The sequence below is a fragment of the Thermobia domestica genome, chromosome 13 (genome assembly GCF_964235325.1).
Source record: "Thermobia domestica chromosome 13, izTheDome1.hap1.1, whole genome shotgun sequence".
NCBI classification, from domain to species: Eukaryota; Metazoa; Arthropoda; class Insecta; order Zygentoma; family Lepismatidae; genus Thermobia; species Thermobia domestica.
In genome coordinates, this window is record NC_137466.1 from 188255438 (window position 1) to 188277332 (window position 21895).

Sequence of the window (21895 nt, forward strand, 5' to 3'; positions counted from 1 at the left end):
GTGCCAGCTTTGTATAATAAATTCGAATAGTGATTGTTAATAAAGGAGCTGTGAAGAATACAAGGCGCCCTTTCCATGAGATACCATACGAAATATCTCATTAAAAAAATATTCTTCTGTACTTCAGTTTTGTATTATAAATTCATACAGTTGTTATTGGCAGAACAGGTAAAGAGTATAATCACTTACAAAAATATTATAAAGTTATGTAGCTATAAAACGAAACAATGTAATACATCAAGAATAGTTCGGATAGTCAAACGTAAGATGCATTCATGAAATACTACAGTGACACTAGTCTCTAATTTACGATTTTTACGGCATCGAAGCTTTCACAGTCTTAATGTACATCCATATATCCGAACATATTGATTGTTCCTGTGTGTTTTAAATCAATGTTTGGATAATCAGTATCTATTGTAATTCTAAAATATAAATATATTAATTTCCGTAAAATGTGGTCTTCCTGTCACCACGGCACGGCACGTCCTCAGGTTGTGGATCGAGGAGAGGGCCTCTGGGATATAAAGGTTAGCTGCGAATATACTGAATAAGCAGTCGCGGACAGACAAGGGGTGATCCTCCAGCTTGAGGATTTGGTATGGGGCTAATAACTCACCCTGTAAAAAAAAAAAAAAAAAAAAAAAAAAAAACTTGTTCAGATATATTCGCAGAATCCTCGGATCAGAACTGATAACTTGGTACGAACTCAGCAAAGGAAAATCGACATGAGAATTGGAACATGGAAGATAAGAAGTCTCTATAGCGCAGGCGCGTTAAAATGTGTAACGAATGAGTTTAGAAATAGAAGATGGACCTAGTGGGATATCAGGAAGTTAGATGAGAAGGAAATGGAGGATTCAAGTCGGGAAATTTTACGTTCTTTTACGGGGAACGAATTAAAATTTACCAACTAGGATAAGGACTTTTCGTTCACAAACGAATACGTAATATCAGCAATTACATGGGTTGAATTTGTTAATGATAGATTTTCTTTTAATTCTCTTAAGGGTCGGTGGTGTAATATTATTGTTTTAAGTGTACATACCCCAACAGAAAATAACAATGACAATAAGAAAAGTTTCTTACGAAAGAATAGAACAGGTATTTGATCATCTCCTGAATACCATATGAAAATTCTGTTAGGCGGTTTCAATGCAAAGGTAGGACGAGAGGGTATTTTCAAACCGATTATAGAGAATAAATGTCTGCGTAAGGAAGATTGTGACAACGGCGTAAGACTCGTGAACTCTGCAAATCCAGAAACCTTATCGTGATGATTACAAAATTCCCACGTCGCAACGTTCATAAATATACATGGACCTCACCAGACGGGAAAACACATAATCAAATCGATCACGTTTTATTAGATAGAAGAAAACAGTCTAGCACACAACACTGCCCGACAAAATGAAACTTTTTGAAAGCTGTTTTTGATTTGACACCTGATTTTATGTAATTTGAGGTTGCTAATTACGAAAATGAAATTAGTTTTCACCCATCACGTCAGGTTTTTTCACAAATCGGAAAACATGATTGCGTAAATTGTGCTATTTACACAGCAACGCTGATAATATAGAGTAACATTATGACTATATATTTATAACAAAGGAACATTATTTTGCGTCAGAACTAATCTGAACATCGATATTCTAAATAATTAAGGTCATCAGTGACGTAACTAGGGGGCAAACGGGGCTTGTGCCCCGGGGGCTGGATTGGGAGGGCTCAAATTGGGCAAATATTTGGGGGAGCGTTTCTGTTTGGTTGATAAGGAGGCACTAAGGCGCGTTCTTGGTTCAGGCGACAACTAGCGTATTCATGTCGCTGAAGGTCATTAATAAACAACTTATCTCATTTTTGTCTCTGTTTCTTCACTTGGAAGCTCCTAAAACTAGACTTTTTTTTGTGAGTAGTTCGTGAATCTTCACGTATCAACCTCCAACGGTAATCCGCCAACATTGTTGTTCTCCTACGTCCCTGATAGTGGAATTCAATTACTTTGATGTCCTGGTGAAATTTTTCATAATGTTCTTCACTTTAATCACCGAAGTTAGAAGGAAAGCTATCTAAATGTGAATACAGAAAATAAATCTTACGACTCATTTTATACCCTAATCTTCTAAACTTCTGGAGCATATTAGACACAATGTACTTGTAATTTTCGTCTCTGTTGTTCCCGAGAAAATTATGACACACGTCCCTGAATGCACTTCATGCTTACTTTTCAACACTTGTAATACAATGTTCAAAGTCTGACTGATCTGAGACTTTCTGACCTGAGGACAGATGAATATTCCTTCTTTTAACTTAGCACTTGAAAGTTCTGGGAATTTTGCCATTAGACACTGGAAGCACTACCGATCTTTATTTAGACCTTTGACAAATTGTTTCATTAGGCGTAGTTTAATATGCAAGCTGATAATATGACTTGTGAAGGGTCTACGAGGCAGATGTTTTTCACATTTTTACTTCCTGTATTGCGGCTTTCCCTGACAGGCCAACCAATTTCAGTCCAGTGTTTATCGCGTTCTCTGCTGTTCCATTCGCAAAATGTGGCATGGATATTTGGTGCACCCTTACTGCTGTTCAAGAAGCGTACATATCACCTTCAGATCGCCGCACAATAACCACTGATGATCCTCGTATTTCATTGTTTTTAAAAACATTTCCATATTTTCGTAAGTCTCCTTTAAATTCACAGAATGAATGAGCATAGAGAGGGTTGTTGGTTGTTGTTGTGAAGAAGCAGACCGTTCAAACTTCTCTTGTTGGAATCAATGAAAAACCCCCATTCCTCTGCATTATAGTTCTCGCAATCACATCTTACACAGCGCTGTTATTGCGTTCTCAACGTGTAACGCGTTGTGGTATTATTCAGTACTGCCAGATACAGTACATATTTTTTCAATGTTAGCAGAATAAGTAACTGCACGTCTTTTATTACAAATTCAAAGATAATCAGAAGGCTATGGCATCGAAAGTATCTTTTTTATATTTGTAATTAGAATCAGTACTTCTTTCGGAATATACATTTATACGGTTATTTTCCTCTCCCCCTCCCCTCTATTTTAAGAAAACTGTACGTGATAGGGCAAAACTAACTACATTTTTGGATTTCTCAGGTCAAAAATATTCAGAAAACCTTAAGAGTTTCCAAACAGCAAAATCATTGTAGAGCAGTGTAATAAGAGAGAGACTATCGTTGAACAAAGGAAATATTCAACATCTGAAAACAGAGGAGAGTCAGATGAGAGGGGAACCAGATTGAAATATCGAATAGATTCTCGGTTTTATAAGGTTCGGAGAGCACTAGTGTTCAGGATACTTGGTTGAAATTAGAGATAACATTAAGATTTCAGCAAAAGAAATATTGAAACACGCAGAAATACGTACCGTAGGAACAAAGCATGGTTCAACCAGGAATGTACTAAAGTAGCAGAGAAGAAAAAACAGAAGAAACAGCGTTGGCTACAAATTTCGAACGAAAAAACTACATAAAATTTCACTGTCATCTGGCGGAAAACTTCCAAAACTTTTACAACAAAGAAACGCGATTTTTGAAAGCTAAAACTAATTAACTTGAAGATAATAGTAAATATAAAAACATTCGGGAGATGTATAAATGCATTAACGGACTTAAGAAAGGCTTTCAATTTCGTGCTTATATATTAAATAAAGCTAAAGGAACAGTTCTCACTGGTCAGGATAGCATCTTAAATAGACAGAAAGACTTCATTGACGATTTGCTTAACACATAGCCAAAAACTAATGTGCGTGGAGAAAGTGAAATGCATACAGCATAACCGTATATTACAGAACCTAACCAGACAGAAATAGAAATCGCTATTTAAAAAATTAAAGAAACACACATCTCCGGGTATAGACGAAATTCTGGTTGACTTAATTTTAGCTGGAGGGGGAAAATTGTAGATCAAGATACACAAACTGATTCTCCTTATCTGGAACAAGGAGGAATTACCACAAGAGTGAAAAGAATCAATCATTATTCTAGTTCAGAAGAAAAGCAACAAAACTGATTTAATAATTATTGAGGCATTTCTCTTCCGTCAACATCCAATAAATCCTCTTAAACATTCTATTAGAAAGATTGCCTCCATATTCAGATGAAATTATTGGAGATTATCAGAGGGGATGTAGGTAAAATCGATCAACTATCGACCAGATATTTACTATTCAACTAATACTTGAAAAAGAAATGGGAATACAATATTCTGACACATCAATTATTGACTTTAGAGTAGGGTAGGAGGGAAACATTGTATATACAACATGCTTACAGAATTTGCAATACCGAAAAAGGTAGATTAATTAAGATATGTTTAAATAAATCCCAAAGTAAGGTTCGAGTAGAGAAATTCTTGTTCACGAGCTTTCACGTTGAGAATGGCCTGAAAGAAGGAGATGCGTTGTCGCCATTATTATTTAACTTTGTTCTGGAGAACACTATAAGGAAAATCAAAGACTGGAATCTGGTCCTAGAGCTGAATTGTATTTATCAGGTTATGGCGTATGCTGATGATGTAAATTTAATAGGGGATGATAGAACAATAGAAAGGAATGCAGAAACCTTACTTAACGCTTGCAGAGATATGGGCTTAAAAATAAATGCAGAGAAAACTAAATAAATTGAAGTTTGTCGGGATTGTAATACTGCATTTTATGGATGCGTTAAAATACCAAATAATATTTTCTTTCGACAAAGTGGATACTTTCAAATATCTAGAATCATTATTAACAGACCAAAAACATAATCACTATAAAAATTTGATGTCAACTGAAAGCAGGGATTTCGTGTTATTATTCAGTTAAAAATCTTTTGTTGTCGCGAATTCTGTAGAGGAATTTGTGGCTTAAAATATAAAACGATAATCATGCCTGTTGTGCTTTATGGTTGCGAAACATGGTCACTGAATCTGAGGGAAAATCGCAGACTGAAAGTATTTGGAAACAAGATTCTTAAACCAATATTCGAATTCCAAGAGAAACGGGAATGGGGAATGGCGGAAATTTCATAACGAGAAACTGCATAATTTTATAGCTTTTACAAAACCATTGTTAAGGTCATCAAGTCTAGGAGGCACAAATGGGCATGTTATGTAGCCAGAATGGAAGAAATTAGAAACGCTTTCAAAATTCTAACTGGAAATCAAAATAGGAAAACAAAAATTAGGAAGACCGAGGCGCAGATGGGAGAACAATATTAAAATGGTTCTCGCAGAGATTGAAATATAACGTAGAAACTGGGTCCAGTAGGCTAAGGACAGAAATCAATGGAGAGCTTTTGTAAACGCGGCACTGAATCCATAGGCCAGTGTCCATAGGCCATAGAATTATATTAAATTGTTGATACATTTAGCTTCTTTTTACTTGACAGTAGAGGAACTAAAAAGTTTTTTCTCTAGTAAAGAGGATTTCGATTGAAGGTTTCCACAAATTAGCTATTTACGTTAATACTAAATTTGGTGGTGATTTTGATATAGAAAGGCATTCATACTTTCTTTCAAAGTATAGATATATATATTCCCGTTTGTGTCGGCGCCCTTTTAGAAGACTTGTCCACCGCCCTTATTAGTATCCCAGCACGGCCCTGGTCTGTCATAGTAATGGATAACGCTCCTTACCATTCAGTACAAACAGAAAAAGTTCCTTCGGGCTATAGCTTGAAAACCGATATGCTCTCCTGGCTAAAATCTCGACAAATTAGCTGTGATGAAACCATGAGGAAGGCGGAATTAAACGCTATAATTCAAGCCAACAAACCTCGTGAGAAAACGTATCGTGTGGACAAATTACTTGAAGAACATGGCCATACAGTGCTTCGTCTTCCCCCGTACTCGTGTGATTTGAACCCGATAGAACTTTCGTGGGCCAAGGTGAAAAAATATATACATGACCATAACACGACAGGGTCACTTTCATTCACAGCACTCCAGGAACTTACCTCAATTGCAATATCATCATGCACTTCAGAAGATTGGAAGGGTTTCTGTCAGCATGTCGAAAAAAATAGAAAAACAGTATTGGGAGCGGGACGGCTTGATGGAAAATGAGGTAGAAAAAATTTTGATTTCGTTTGGAGGAACAGAAGATAGCGACAGTGAGCCGTCAGATGATTCGGATGGTGCATTCGAGGGTGAAACAGATGATGACAGTGACGAATTGGCACAGCCGTTATCACAGTAAAGGGTAAGTACCCTATTCATTTCGTGTTGTGTCTAATTTTTGTTATACTTGTTATACTTGCGTTGCAACGATATTCCTTGGTAAAACATGAAGGTGGACGTTAGGGATACGCACAAGACAGGATTTGAGGCTGTCTCGACTCGAAAATATGTCGTGAAAGTGATGTCTCGTCTCAAAAAATAAATATGTTTCTATTAGAAGCACTCTGTCTCGACTCGAATTTTTTGACGAAAATTCTGTCTCGTCTCGTCTCGAGCGAAACCCTAGTGGACGTTACTTAAATGGAATCGCAGGTATCACTATTCATCATCGACTCCGAAAAAAATGTGGAATCGACAGTATCATTTCTCTCTAGGGTATAAATGACATTTGTACCAAGTTGATTGGAATTTCTCGAAACCAATGCTGGCACATGCACACATACACACACACATACACACGCGGATACATCATATGATCAAGAGGGGGGCTAGGCTGTATATAGTCTTCAAATTGTCCAGTAAAGGATAAAATCAACTGCCATTTATGCCGTGTAAATTTTGATGTAAAGGGGGAGCGTACTATAGCCTCTATAGTTCCCTTGGATCCGCCTATATGTGTATATATATACATATATACGATATATCAATCACTCATATTTGTAAAATACATATTTAAATATAGAACTTATACGTTGCGCGCAAGAAAACGAATGTATTAATTAGATAGCATGAAAACTCGTATAGGGAACGACTTGCCGAAACCCCCGTGCGAAAAGTGGGTGAGCCCATACCTACGTCACACTACTTCTGCTAGGGCTCTTCTCGTCATCCGTCCACTGTAGTTAGTGTGTAATGAAATTCACATTTTGAAGAAAATGCAAAGAATAAGCAATAATGTAGATCATGGAGAACGAAATGGCCAATATAAATTCTGCTGAAATGAGTGCAACCTCTTTCCTCCAAGTGAATTCTCATCGCTCTAACATGAAGAAATAGGTACTTTGCTTTACGTCCTGTCCCTAATTACCATAATAATACTGTAGGTTAAACATAGGGCTAGCATAGGAACCGTACAAACAGTGATGATCTTTTATAGTAAATTATACGAATTACATGGATCTAACGTTGAGACTAAGACCTGGATACTCTAGTTGGAGAAAAAGGAAATATAATAAGGAAAGAATAAAACAACATAGGAATAATGTAAGCCTTAGGGAAAAGAATAATGCTATTTACACAACTGGTCATGAGATACATTAGGAAGATGTTCAAGGACTGGAGAGAGAAAATAGGACAATAATAAAAAAATAGAAGGGAACACGATGGATAAAAAAAAGAAAGAAATGAGAAATTAGTGGACTGAACAAAATTGAACTATTGATACATGAGCTATGGGATAAAGTTTTGGAACTAATCGAAGGAAGAGACCAAAACTAGATTAATTTCTATGCAATTTATTCCTATATATTTATATCTATTTAATATTATTACTTAATCAAGGTATTTCTATATGCTATTATATTGTTACACTTACAGTAATCAGTTTTATTTAGTATATTTTTGCTATGTTTAAGGTTATACCTGTTATGCATCAAAGGGGGACTTAATTGTTGTCATCTGCATATATCTCGACCATTGGTTAAGGCCTTATCTAAAACATGTTTTCTTTTCTTCTTTTACAAAGTGTAGTTTTTAATACATATTTTTATATCCATATTGGTTTAAATCTTTTAATATTGCTTTACGCTCTAAAACTTCAATGATGCAGTTTGCGTCATGGCTCTCATAAGTTTCGCAGCATTTTTTTTTAAACACCTGATTTATTTTCACGGTTTAACTTCATTTACGTAACTTATTATCGAGACTTACCTTTGCGAAGGCAAGGCTTTTAGATCCTTATCTACCAATGTGTTAAATTCTTCATTCATTTGACGACTACCAGCACTTCGTATCATATCTGTATCTGTAACTCCCGGGCATATTGCAGCTATCCTAACACCAGTATTATTGTAATGGTACTCATCCTAAAACATACCATACAGTTAATATATCTGTACTAATAGATTAGTGTATCTTATACGTACTATCTGTCAAATAAGTAAATGTATACCTTTATGTGAGTCTGGCATCCCTGCCCCGAGTGGGTGGAGAATATGAAAATTAAGTCAGTCAAATATAGTTTAGTAGGGAGAGGCAATGGAAATCTAAAGCACACGCTTAAGAGAGATGGATGTTGTAAATACAAATTAGGCTGTTATAGAGAAGTGACAACCACACAAAAGAAATGTGAAACAATCTATCAAACAAAGAATGTTGCATAGATTGGAATTGCTTTTAAATACGTCAGGATGAAGTGGGCGTGCTCTAATGATTAGAGCAATAGGTGCATATATCGTATAATCCTAAAAGCTGCAGCCACACTTTGAATGTCTGGACGTATGCACAACATTATCATGCATGAACGCAAACTCCTCTTGATCTGGAAAATTTGCAAGATAGGATGGTAGCACGATGTTCTCGAGGATATCTATATAAATCTAGCTGGCCAGTAGCTCGCATATATCCCTAAAAGTATGCCGCAATTCGTCTAATGTTGAAGCATATACCTTGTACCTTATGACCTCCAGAGGATGAGTCTTCCTCATTGATCGGACCGAAATACCTTATCATCACGCCATATAGTTAAATCCCAGTTTGCCTGTAGGAGTTTAATGTTTCACTGTACTCTACAGCTTTGTTCCGCAAGATGAATCTATGGCGTTTTGTTCATGATGTCTTTTATCAGCGCTTTATCCAGAGCTGCAGTTGTTGTCGTAAGTCTGTCTGATCTGGTCGAAAATTTATTTAATTTAATACAAAACATTTGCTAACAGTATACAGGTCGCAAATAAGTGCACTGACGATTTAAGATACAATCTGGCTTTGTGATACACGACTCACAATTTCACCATGCTGAGCTACTGTCAACTCTTTACTACTACGCGGATGTGGCATGGCTTTACTTCTCAGAATGAACGTTTTGAATGATATGCTATAAACAACACGCATGCTGTTACTACATATGCTTCTCGGCAATAATTGTATAGTCTACCTCACTTTATCATCTAAACCAGAGATGTAGAGTCTTTTTTGTTTTAAAGGGTACATTAACAATGCCCATTTTCCAAGAAAGCCACATATGATAGTTTTTTGCCAAACCTAATTTTGGTAGATATTTAGACCTACAATTATTGGAGTTACGTTAATAATTTACATGAATATGCATAACTCTATAATATATTAAAAGATAAAGTAAGAAAATTTATTTATTTTTTCAGAAGTCTCTAATATTTTTCTAATTCTTTATATAATTTAACATTTTTCACAACAGGCGATGTGGCCGCAGGTTCCCCACTCCTGGCCTATATATCTGTTTCCATGGTCATACAAACTTAGCTTTCATCGTAAAGATAATATCTTCAACGACGGCATTTCTATCTTAGTTTAGAGTAAAATATTAAAACGTTTTACTTATGAAGAATCATAGAAATAACAATTAAAAATCACTCAGTGGATTATAACTATGATCCTTCAGCTATCTTAACCATTAAAGAACAGAGCACTTCGTCTTGAATACGTTTTTTATTTATACCATTACTGCAATCGAATCCTGTGACCCACTTCGAGTCTTCTATGATATTGTTTCTTTATTTCATAGATTCTTCCGTGTTTCTCTTAATGTTGTCTTAACTTATCTACACTCTGCATTATTTGTATTTAAAACTCCTACCTTATTACTTAATGTATTCCAAACTTTCATTGTCTCTCCCCACAAAACTTCAACTTTGACTAATTTAATTTTCATATTCTCCACACTGGTTGGTGTAGGAATGTCGGACTCACAAACAAGTGAACATCTAATTATATGACAGATTATACAGTATTACCTTAGCACCACACTTGGTAGATTCTATGTTGACGAATGGTTGGTTAATGGTCGGTATGTTTAGGAATTTGTAATTAGAAATAATAAAGTTGAAACGTACGTTGGCCAAGTGTGGTTTAAAGTAAACGTTCACCAACCAACAATATGCCGTCATTCAGCCAAGAAGTTCGAATGCCCCTAATCGCAATATTACTTTTTACATTAGCAATTGAAGGGTTACATTAGCAATTGAATTGGTTGGCAAATGATCGGCAAAGTGGCCAATTACAACGAAGAGCTAACTTGTAAGTAGTATGTAATATAATTCTCCATAATCATGAATATTCATAAGTGTAGATCTTCTCCACAGAGATTAATAGCTATGAATTACATATTCTGTGGTGATTCTCAATATTCGACAGTTTTTAATGATATATAATAACTATATTCTCGGTCGGTCCTTTTATGGTATGACAATTTGAATGAAACGTATATCTTTCCGCGCATAGGTAATGATCCACGATGGATATGTAAATGACACAGAAGAAATGAATCACTGATTGGAAAAAGGGAATAAGTGCATCAGACCTAAGTTTTCAAAAACGCTAAAAAAGCTTCCCGAGGCGTTGTTTGTATTTGTTGCAAAAAGTGTATAATTGATTACTTATAGCAAAACAACTAACAAACACTAAGACAAGAAGAAGAATCTTGTATTGCAGCACTGCAATTGGTTAGATAAGCTTAAAAATGGAAAAAATATTCCCTTTTTCCAATCAATTAGAGTTGAACGAAATTGTAATTGTGTGTAGGGCATGTAATGTGCAGTTTATGATAGAAAGCTATGAAAATATACATGCTGAATACAATGTTGTATGTTAATCTTGGATATATGTATCCGAACTATCAAGCATGCTAGGCTTCTAACACTGTTATTGTCACCGTTCGTTTTTTTTTTTTTTTTTTTTTTTTTGTAAAGCATATGTTATTCGTACAGTAAGAAAAGTAATACAATAGAAAGCTGAAAAAATACGTAGCAAAATACGTTGTCAAAATAGAATGACTTTACATAGGGTCCTATCCGTCTGCATCTTCGTCTTCTACAGTTTCTTGGTCAGTGGTTTTCCATGAACAAATCATCCTATAAAACTTTTTGTATTGGTCATGTATGCATTTGATGATTTGTGAAGAATCGTTTGTCTTTTTCTGATTGGCCAATCGTATGCCTTTGACGTTGGCAGTGGAACGTTTGTGACATTACTTTTGAGTAATCGAAAACTATCAGTTCTTAGTTCATTGATAAACTTATGAGCTTGCACATAACCTAGAGATTCTGCTTTATAAACAGTGTCTTTATTTACGTACTTGGAATTTCACTGTTTTGTCCACAATGCTACCTGAAGATTTCTTGTAAAACGGTTACCACCAAAGTTTAAAATCTAAGATTTCTTCATTGACAACTTCGTAAACCTGAAATGAAGTATCAGTATTTCTTGCATTCGTAATCATGTGGTTATACTGTGCTGGTAAATAAATGCGATTGTGTCGTTTGATTATAACAAAATTTCGGTCACATGGTAAAAACTGTGACCTCTTACAGGCAAATATTGCTGTACAGTGGTAAAGCGTTATGACACGATCAGGCTGAAAAGCATTAATGTCATTGTATGATTGCAGTTTTGGTATTGTATGATCACCACTTGTATCACTGAAAACACGTAAATCTGTAACTGATTGGGGCAAATATTTCTCTATAGATTGTGCAATGCGAAGACAAGGCGAAGTATCGTAACGTCAGCAGAGGGCTCTAATGGTTATCTACATACATACAGTCTCACAGTTGTTGTGGTATCCTATAGTGATTGGAAGAAGGAAATAAGAAACGTAGTTATTCCCTTTTTCTAATCAGCGAGATATTTTGTCTTCTACATTGGTCATATAGAGTTGCCCAAACATTCCTATTTTCTACTCAACGATGTAACTATCTCAAAGAAACACATCTGCTATCTCAGGTTAAAATCGCAAAAAATTGTACTTATTCCCTTTTTCCAATCAGTGGTTCAAATATGATGATATATGCAGCTATGAATTTCGAAGCGTACGGACGTTTTATATGGAAAGAGAATGTGACGTATAATGAATGGTTTAAGAAATGCTAATTTGACAAACAGAAAATAACTTGCCTTTAGAAATGAAATATGCAGATCACACACGTATAAGATAATATATTTGTGGAGATCCGGTTGATGTGGAATGGGATATCACGTGATGGACTAAGGATATTAAATACCCGGTGTTTTTTTTTTTTTTTTTTTTTTTTTTTTTTAGTGAAAAGGAGTATATTTGGTTTTAAAACATGGATTTACCGAAACCTTTGAATTTTAGCACAAGAGGTGAAAGTGATTTCACAAAGTCATCAGTTTTGTCGGAAACAGAGTTTTCAAAATAGCCGGAGGTGAGCCCGCATTCTCCGCCACTGGAAACAGAAGCTATCCCGTGCAACTTGATGTATTGACATTTTTACCGGGGACAGAGTTTTTACCTGAACCGGTGGTGAGCCCGCAACCTCCGCCTTTTAGCCCTCCACCAACAGTCAGTAATTCCCTGGTGCAGAATTGGGAGTTGGAAGAATTTTTGGATTTACCATGTGAGTATACTGTAGAACGAACATCATTGGATTGTATAAAAGACTGTATAATATACTGGAAACCAGACGATATATGTATTTGTTTTGCTTGTGGGTTCGGAAATGGCAGTCAATGGACGCATGATTGCTTGGTGTTGGATACGGAATCTCTTGAACGGAAAGCTATAGATGCTGTGACAAAATATGAGGTTCGCGAAGAATTATTATCAATTTATAGAAAAAGCATGAACAACCTTTTGCGATGATATAGAACTTTATTGAACTTTTTCGAGATCTTGTGTGAGACTGTGAATATAGGCCGACGTTAGTAAGAATTTTACTAGAGAAGGACTATGGGAAATATGTGGACATGTGGCGAATTGTGTATTGTTTTCAATTTTAATTGTTTGATTTCCTTTTATTATTATTATTAATCATGTATTGTGATAGTGAGTATTGTGATCAAACCATTAGTGAAAGTTGTGCGTTAGAAACCATAACTGTATACTTACGCTCAAATGGAATAAGTGGTATGCAGCATAATCCTAGAACTTTACTTGAAAAACACTTGTTGAATGATAGATCTTTAGTAGAGCTCTTTGAAATATTTCATGAACGGCATCGTGAAATTTCAATCACAGACTTTGTTAAAAACTGGTGAATGTTTAAAAACTACTGAATTTATTGGACAATTTATTCCAGTTGTCATGGAGCGTTCGTGTGAAATTTCAGTTTGCCATTAAATGTATATTGTAGACATATAGGGATTTCTCCGAATGAATTTGTGATACGTGAATTTTGTCTTACTGCGTGTGATAATGCATTAAATTTCCATTGTTTAGTAAAAGTAATATGTGAATTTAACGATTTACCAATAGGTTGCCAAAAACAAATCGGTTAGCTTACAAACCACTTCCATGGTTCGTCGTGGTCAAGTAAGACTGGCTATCTCGTATCACACATTCGAAATATTATGTATGATTTTTGTGCATCAGATGCAACTTTCCTTTGTAAAGGTGGGTAAAAATCCATCTGGATAAAGAAAATCTTTGCACTAGCAAACGTTTTGGATCTGGAAACAAAAGGTTGTCCACCATTAGCAGAATTACAAGTTACAGTTTGTAATGAAAATTGTTCATTTCATAAGCAAGTAGAATTAAAATCGGCATGTGCATATCGAAATGCACAACAATTGAATTATTGGTGAAAAATGAGCAATCCACAACCCTTACAAAGGGCATAGCAAGTTTAAAGTTTTCATTGTAACCTTAAAATTGTTGTAAGAAAGAGATATTTTATGGAGAAATAAAAAATATAAAACTTTAAAAAATTGGTATTTATTTATTTCTAAAAATCTACAAACATCTACTGTTTTCTTTTTCATTAGGTTTTCTACGTGTTTTTTGACAAGCTTATCATTATTTCTTATTTTTTATGATTAAACATTGCAATATATTATCCAAATGAAACACCACGTATCATATAACAAAGAATATATTATATGATACAAAATATCCACATATGATAGAATGATTATCTTGAACTTGTAGAGTATTTACAAAATAGAGTTTACAAATTCATTTGTAGGAACTGTTGAATTAGTTTAGACACACCCTGTGCCAAAAAATCAAAATAATATCCATGTTTATTGTTATCGATATAGATCACTACCCAATGGCTACCAAATTGATGAGACTTCTCCAAATTAATAGTCTGCTCTACTGGGTGTTGAACAAGTATAGGTAAACGATCAATGGGATAAATTCCAGTCACATTTGCACCACTAATACAGTCCTTTAGTAATACTTGTAATAATTGTTGACTATATATGTTTATTAGCCTGTTTCGTCCTTACTTTCTTCCTCTTTTTTATTTTTGATGGGACATACGTTGTACTATTTGGATTTACGTATAAAACATAACCATAGACTTTTAAGAATTCGGCATATAATAAAGCTTCACACACACAACACCTGAATTGTCCAAATCTGTGTTTTAAATAAGCACAAGAGTAGACATGAAATCCCAGAGAAGAAGTTTTTGGGCACTGTAAATCTAAATTCACAACAGTCCGTTCCAATAGTTGTTGCAGATAGTCCTGGCGTTTCTTACCATAAGTATACAAGGTACAGATATTAGCACAATATTTTTTCAATATAGTAGGTAACAACGAGTAATCTACATCGCCATAGTACCAATAAATACCATAATCATTTGTACTAGATGTTTATTCGAAAGTATGAGCGGCACACATAATTCATATAATGGATATGGTGGTTTAAAAATCCAGCTTTGTACAAAGGGGATATCAGGATTTACGATTGCAAGTTCCTTAATAATAATATGATCATCATTATGATTGAATACGAAGAAGTGAACAATAACCCTCATGGTACTCAAATGACGAAATTTTATATTGTATGATCAGTATATACATTCCTGTCTTTATCGATTTGAATGAGAGATCAAAGTGGGCATACAAGATACATGTAATGGAACTTTGTAGAGGTTGAGAAAATGATAATTTTAAATTGACATGGAAATCACGTATGACATCCCACGTAGAATCATCTAATGTTCCTGTTGGAGATAGAATGAACTTGTACAAAGTGTAACCATGTCGGAATTCCTCACGGGAAATAGTATGTGAATGATCTTGATAATATATACCGTTACCGGAAAACAGAATGGAATATGTTTGAACATACAATCCATTTGCAAAATGAGAAGTGAGGGGTGTCGGTGGAAATGATTTTGAACCATCTTGTAATTGCAACTTGTTAACGTTAAAATGTTGAAATTCAAAAGGGTTCACATGTGGTTGGCCGTTAAATGCAGCATTTGATACAAAACCTATATCGAAACCTTTTGGTACTTTACCCAAAAATAAATGATCAAGATTACATGAACTTACTTCTGCGGGAATTTTATATGTACGAGTTTCAACATTGGTAAGAGGTATGTTGGCCAGAATATGTTCCATGCCAGCATTGATTTGCATAGCTAAGTCAGCAGCAATATCTGTTTCATTTGTAAAAAAGTAATTTCACGTATGAGCCAAACAATCCTTCACAAACACCTTTTCCTCGGACTTATAAATCAAATTCCTATATTTCGTGAATTTCAATTAGCTCATAGCCATTGTCTAATGCTTTAAGTAATTCGGGGGTACAGAACGTGCCGGTAATTATACGTTAAATATTTGTGTGCGTAAATTCATCATTTTGTTCGTCCATACACGATTTACATAATCCAAAAATCTATCTCCCTCCCGTACATAAGGCAGGATTGGAAAATATAAATCGGAGGGTGGAAGAACACTGCACTTTGCAAGCCCATGAATGTTTCGTACATTGGGGAAATTGGGGCCATTGTGTAATTTAGGTACATTCACAGGCATGCCTCGTTTACACATTATAGTTGGATGAAGGATGTAACATGTACGTAAGACACGTATTCGCCCTCTGGAGTCTACATATAACTTAAAATTTCTTAACCAGCAGTACTCCAACAATTATTTCTAAAAATCAAAACATCACCATTCCGTACTCGCTCTTCATGCCACAGCAAGTCCACATGGTCTGCCGTACTACACAAATCAGGATCATAATAATGCAATACCGCCCATTCTCCGACATAATTTTGATGTTCCTCTGTATTAAAGAGGTATGGAAAATCACCCTTTTTTAATTCAACATTCAGTCTTAACGTTTTCGGTAATTTTGATAATTTAACACCAAGATAAAGAAAAGTGTCGCGAAAATAAAATCGATTACTAATACTAAATTGAATAATTTTACACCAAGATAAAGAAAAGTGTCGCGAAGATAAAATTGATTACTAATACTAATTTGAAATATCTATCGCCCGTGCATAAGAACATGAGGACTTACTTTTCGCCACTCAACAAGTGATCGAACACAAAATAGACCATCATATCGCGAATTATTGTGTGCAAGTGCCACAATAATCTGATACTCTGGCCTTTTCCATAAGTACTCCCATGCGCAAAAAAAATTGCGCGTATACTGTAACTCACGATTTTTCGCAACTATTTCATTTTCCTTATGTTTATGGGTAAAATTCAGTTATTAGTATGTGGAGATAATAGAAAGCAATCCAAGGAGATATTTCTAAAAAATATAATAAAATAATAAAAATATAAGCAAAAAACAAAATTATGTTCTGTTTTGTGTATACTGGCAATAATGTTTTCGAGGGAATTTTTGGAGCAGCACAGCACGATTGTAGAGGGAATTACAGAATTGGTAACAGAACAGTTGAATCAAAGAACAGGAAATTGGAGTAAAATATTGCATTTATTGGCTTAAATCTAGGATGTAAATTGTCTGCCAAATATAAATTAGCTTCTGTAACCAAGATGTAGTACGAAAATATATAAACAAAGAGAAAAACTGTTGTCTTAAGTTTGGAAGTGACATGTTCTATAGCCATGAGCATTTATTTCTTAAGAAAAAGATAGGCAATAAAAGAAAGTCTGTGTGGTCAAGTGGGTAGAGTGACGGACTAGTAATTCTTGTACTGTTTTGACCCCAGATCGAATCTCATCCGATCCTGTTCAATTTTTTTTACGAAATATTATAGAAGTGTATAATTTGTATGTTAATAAAAACTGAAACAATACAATAAAGAAATAACTTTTTGTTTCCTCTGATGACGTATTTATTTAGAATTAGTGTACTATTAGTAATAGCCATTGCTTTCAGTTTATGCTGTTATATAGCTTCTTTTATCATCCTCTTTTCTTGAAAAAAAAACAAATTTGTCTCCAATAAAGTATGAAAAATATATATAGACAGAAACAGACATCTTAGTATCAAACGTGATTTATCGTGATGAAATAAACAAGTTTCCCGTTATTAAAAAAGAAAACTATAGAAAATCATTGAATTTGGTCTTTAGGTTTTTAGCATGCTATATATATTCTTTATAAGACTATACTTTATAAGGCAAGATGTGCGATCATACCCACAAATTTAGCTAGTGGGTGAAAGATGTTTTCGGCACAAATATTTTACAGGTCTAGGTGCATGAAACACCAATACGCCATGGTCTTGACCTTCGTTTATTTCACATTATTATCCGACATATCATAGCAGGTAAAAAGCAGCATCAATTGGCAAGAAAAACTGCAAGTTGTGGTCTTAGTCTGTTTTTGATGCTCCGGACTCGATCGCCTAGCACGCCCGTCTATACCTTGACTCATACGTCTATCATTCAGTGCAGGCACATATCCAGCTTTACTTTTCGGAGGGGGCCCGACACGAAAGCTCGTAAGCACGTAATTCTAATGTTTCAAAAATATCAATAATAATAATAATAATAATAATAATAATAATAATAATAATAATAATAATAATAATAATAATAATAATAATGCAACAGTTCTGTATTTCTCTTAAACATTTCTTACTTTTCATTTATGAACCGGTCAAACTGCATTCTAACACAAACGAAATTAAAAAAATATTTTCTAGAGACATGTAAGGAAAACTGTCTGCTAGGTATATCACATAACAAAAATAGCAAATGGCAATGAGTGTATCGTTCTAATACAGTAAAGTTATAAACAGAACGGAAACGAAATTGTAATCCCATTTAAAAGTGTTCTTTAATTCCATCTGGTATCAATGGCATTACGGTATATTCTTACAAGTAACACTTCCCAAGTGTAACACTCCGATTTTGATAAAATATGACAGGCAGATACTACACATAAAATAAACGAATACATGTTTTTTTTTTATTTTCTGCGGATAAACGGTTTTAGGGGGCAAAAGCCCTCACCCAAAATTTTGAAAGTTAACGCCCGAAAGACAAGAAAAAAAAAGTGGACCAAAGTGAACGAAATTGTGCACAGATATGGCAGACGTAAAATGAAGGAATACGTGTTTTGTATTTTCCTGGAGAAACGGTTAGGTGGGGCACAGACCCCTCCAAACCTTTGATCATGAAATATCAAAAGTGCTAGTAACAATATGTCTGATGTGTGTAAAGGACGAAGAATTCCAACGACACTTTGTGTATGGACAATACGCAAAAACTAAACGAATACCTGTTTTTTTATTTTCTGCGAAAAAATGGTTTTAGAGGACAAAAACCCCCATCCAAAATTTTGAAAGTTGACGCCCGAAAGGCAAGAAGAAGTGAACCGAAATGAATGAAATTGTGCAAAGATATTGCAGACGAAAAATGAGGGAATACGGGTTTCGTATTTTCCTGAAAAAAAAAATAAAAAAACGTTTGGGTGGGACACAGACCCCTCCAAAACTTTGATCGTGAAATATCCAAAGTGCTAATAATGGTATGTCAGAAGTGCTCAAAGGACATGAAGAATTTGAACGACACATTGTGTAGGGACAATACGCAAAAAACAAACGAATACGGGTTTATTTTCTGCGAAAAAATGGTTTTAGGGGGCAGAATTCTCCACCCAAAATTTTGAAATCGTGCATAGATATTCTAGACGTAAATTGAGGTAATTGTGTTTCGTATTTTCCTGAAAAAAAAAGCGGTTGAGTGGGGAACGGACCTTCTAAGCTGTTGATTACGAAATATTAAAAGTGCAAATAAGTATACGTCAGAAGTTCCTAAAGAGTATGGAGAATTGCAACGAAACTTCGTATAGGGACAATTTGCAAAACAATAAATGAAATGCGTTTTAATTTGTACGACAAAACAGTGTTGGGGCCTAGAGCCCCTTAAAAAAAAAGTAAATATTACCGTAAAAGTGCAGGAAGGAATGGACCGAAGCAAATGAAATTGTCTGTAGATATTGTATAGACTGTATGTAAAATAAGGACTTTCGTGTTTTCTAAGATGTCCCTATCAATTTTGGCACATCAACAACAAACAGGAAATTAATCGGCACGTGTTTTTGTTTATACGGAAAAACATTATAAGGGTTAAAGTTGCCTCGTGATATACTACAAAATACGCTAACTGTTTGTGCTTGTTGTTGATCTGCCAAATTTGAAGAAATCTGATGGAGACGCTTGTGAAACACGAGAGGCTTTATTTTTCATATCCAATATCTACAGACAATTTCATTCGCTTCGGTCCTCTACTTCCGACACTCAACGCCTCGGTCCACTCAACAGTTTTTTTTCTTTTCAGGAAAATACGAAGCACGTATTCCCTCATCTTACCTCTACAACATTTGTGAACAATTTCATTCAGTTCGGTCCATTTCTTCTTGCCTTTCTTGCGTCCAATTTCAAAATTCTTGGTGGGACCTTTTGCCCCCTAAAACCGTTTTTTCGCAGGAAATAAAAAAGCCGTATTTGTTTATTTTTTGCTTACTGTACTAACACAAAGTTTTGTTCCAATTCTTCGTGTAAATTTAGGCACTTCTGGCATACTGTTATTAGCACTTTTGATATTTCATGATCAAAGGTTTGGAGGGGTCTGTGTCCTAGCCGGTTTTTCCAGGAAAATACAAAACACGTATTTCCTAATTTTATGTCCGCAATATCTGTTCACAATTTCGTTCACTTTGGTCCACTTGTTTTTGCCTTTCGGGTGTCAACTTTCAAAATTTTGGGTGAGGGCTTTTGCCCCCTAAAACCGTTTTTCAGCAAAAAGTAAAGAAGCACTTATTTGTTTATTTTATATGTAGTATCTACCTGCCAAATTTTATCAAAATCGGAGTGTTACACTTGGGAAGTGTTACTTGTTAGAATTATAACAACAACGCATTGTCCACAGTTTGGACACTGACTCAAAGTAATCTAACATAAAAGAACCTCAAAAGGGAAAAAGTAGGTTTATTAAAAAGTGCTTGAGGTTTGGTAAGGGACAGCTTCCAGGACCTCACGCTGGATACGTCACTGAGTCAATGCATTGTATTTGTTTCTTGCAAAACATGATAATTAGATGCGTAATATGTAAAATTATATCATAGTTTGACTTTTAATAGGTCTTTCCTTAATACATCCATATTATCCGGCGTTCTGCCTGCCTGTTTCATGTCGGATAAGCGAAACTCTACTGTATTTTCAAAGATAGCATATACACAGGGGCTAGAGGTCTGCACGGGCCGGAATTTTTAGAACGGACCCGGCCCGTCCCCTTTAATTTATAATCTATAGGCATTAGCGGATTAAGGGCGGAGCCAATGAGCCCAGGCTTCGGGGCCCCAAGCTCAGGGGGCTCTTTAAAATCCCTCTGTTGAATACTAAAATATAGTAATCAACTTATTATATTATAGGCTTCAGACCGATGCTATTTTTTTCCCGCTTGTTACGCTCGCGGTATCGCTAGATTTAAGTCTTTCTATCAGCAGTATTTACCTGTTAATAATGAATGCAATTATTTAATTGTTAATAATGAATTTAACTAAACTAATTATTCTAAACTTGGAGCACGTTCAAATATTACAGCATAGTTCTCAGTAGTTCCATAAGCCTATGAGACTGTGGAAGGCAGAAAAGAAAATTTACGCACTGGAACTATTCTTAACATAGGGCCCCCTTAAAACAGTCGGTTCTAGGTCCCCAAAAGCCTTAATCCGCCCCTGTCTATAAGCAATATTTCACGAAAAGCTGGTATTTTTTTAACAAATTTATTCATAAAGTAGTCCCTTTCTCCTTTAAGTAATTTCAGAGCCCACGGTGTTTAAGTGGTAGAGCGTTCACCTCTGATGCATGGAGTCCTTGGTTCGATCTATGCTCGCGCCAAGTGAACCTTGTGCTGGACAAACACTGTGCGTGGGTTTTCTCGAGGTTCTCCCGTTTTATCCCACTTTCTTCACTCGATCATTTCATTCATTTCTTATCATCACTGTCTCCTTTAGCCTATCCGACATAATCGTGGGATGTAAAACTTAAAGATTTCATTTCAAATCATTTCAATCAAAAAACAGTTGCAGGAAGTATGTAATTTCGAATAAAACAAACTACTATATACAATTCTGAGTATATTATTCTTTTATGAAATTCTCGCGAACCTTATTTCTAAATCGAAGGGTAAGAAGACTAAATTCACTCTCTTATTATTATAGATCCATTTCAATTGAAGCAGTTGGAATAGTTGGAAAAAATAAAAAAAAACATACCCTATATTCCAGTGTTGCACAATCGGTATAACGCGGCACACTGGTGTGTCCAGCAAAGTGAACTGTGTGACGAAAACTTTTTCCTATTATTTGCAAGAATATTT

General features: G+C 35.1%; 1 protein-coding gene across 7 annotated transcripts in view; it reads right to left on the reverse strand.

The window, feature by feature from the left end:
* LOC145668866 (uncharacterized) overlaps positions 1-21895 on the reverse strand; it is a 131548-nt gene that overhangs the window by 56089 nt on the left and 53564 nt on the right. For all 7 annotated transcript variants that reach the window (XM_081737093.1, XM_081737094.1, XM_081737091.1 and 4 more), the window contains one exon: positions 8058-8212. In XM_081737093.1, coding sequence (XP_081593219.1) covers positions 8058-8212 — 155 coding nt within the window. The remainder of the gene's footprint in view (positions 1-8057; positions 8213-21895) is intronic.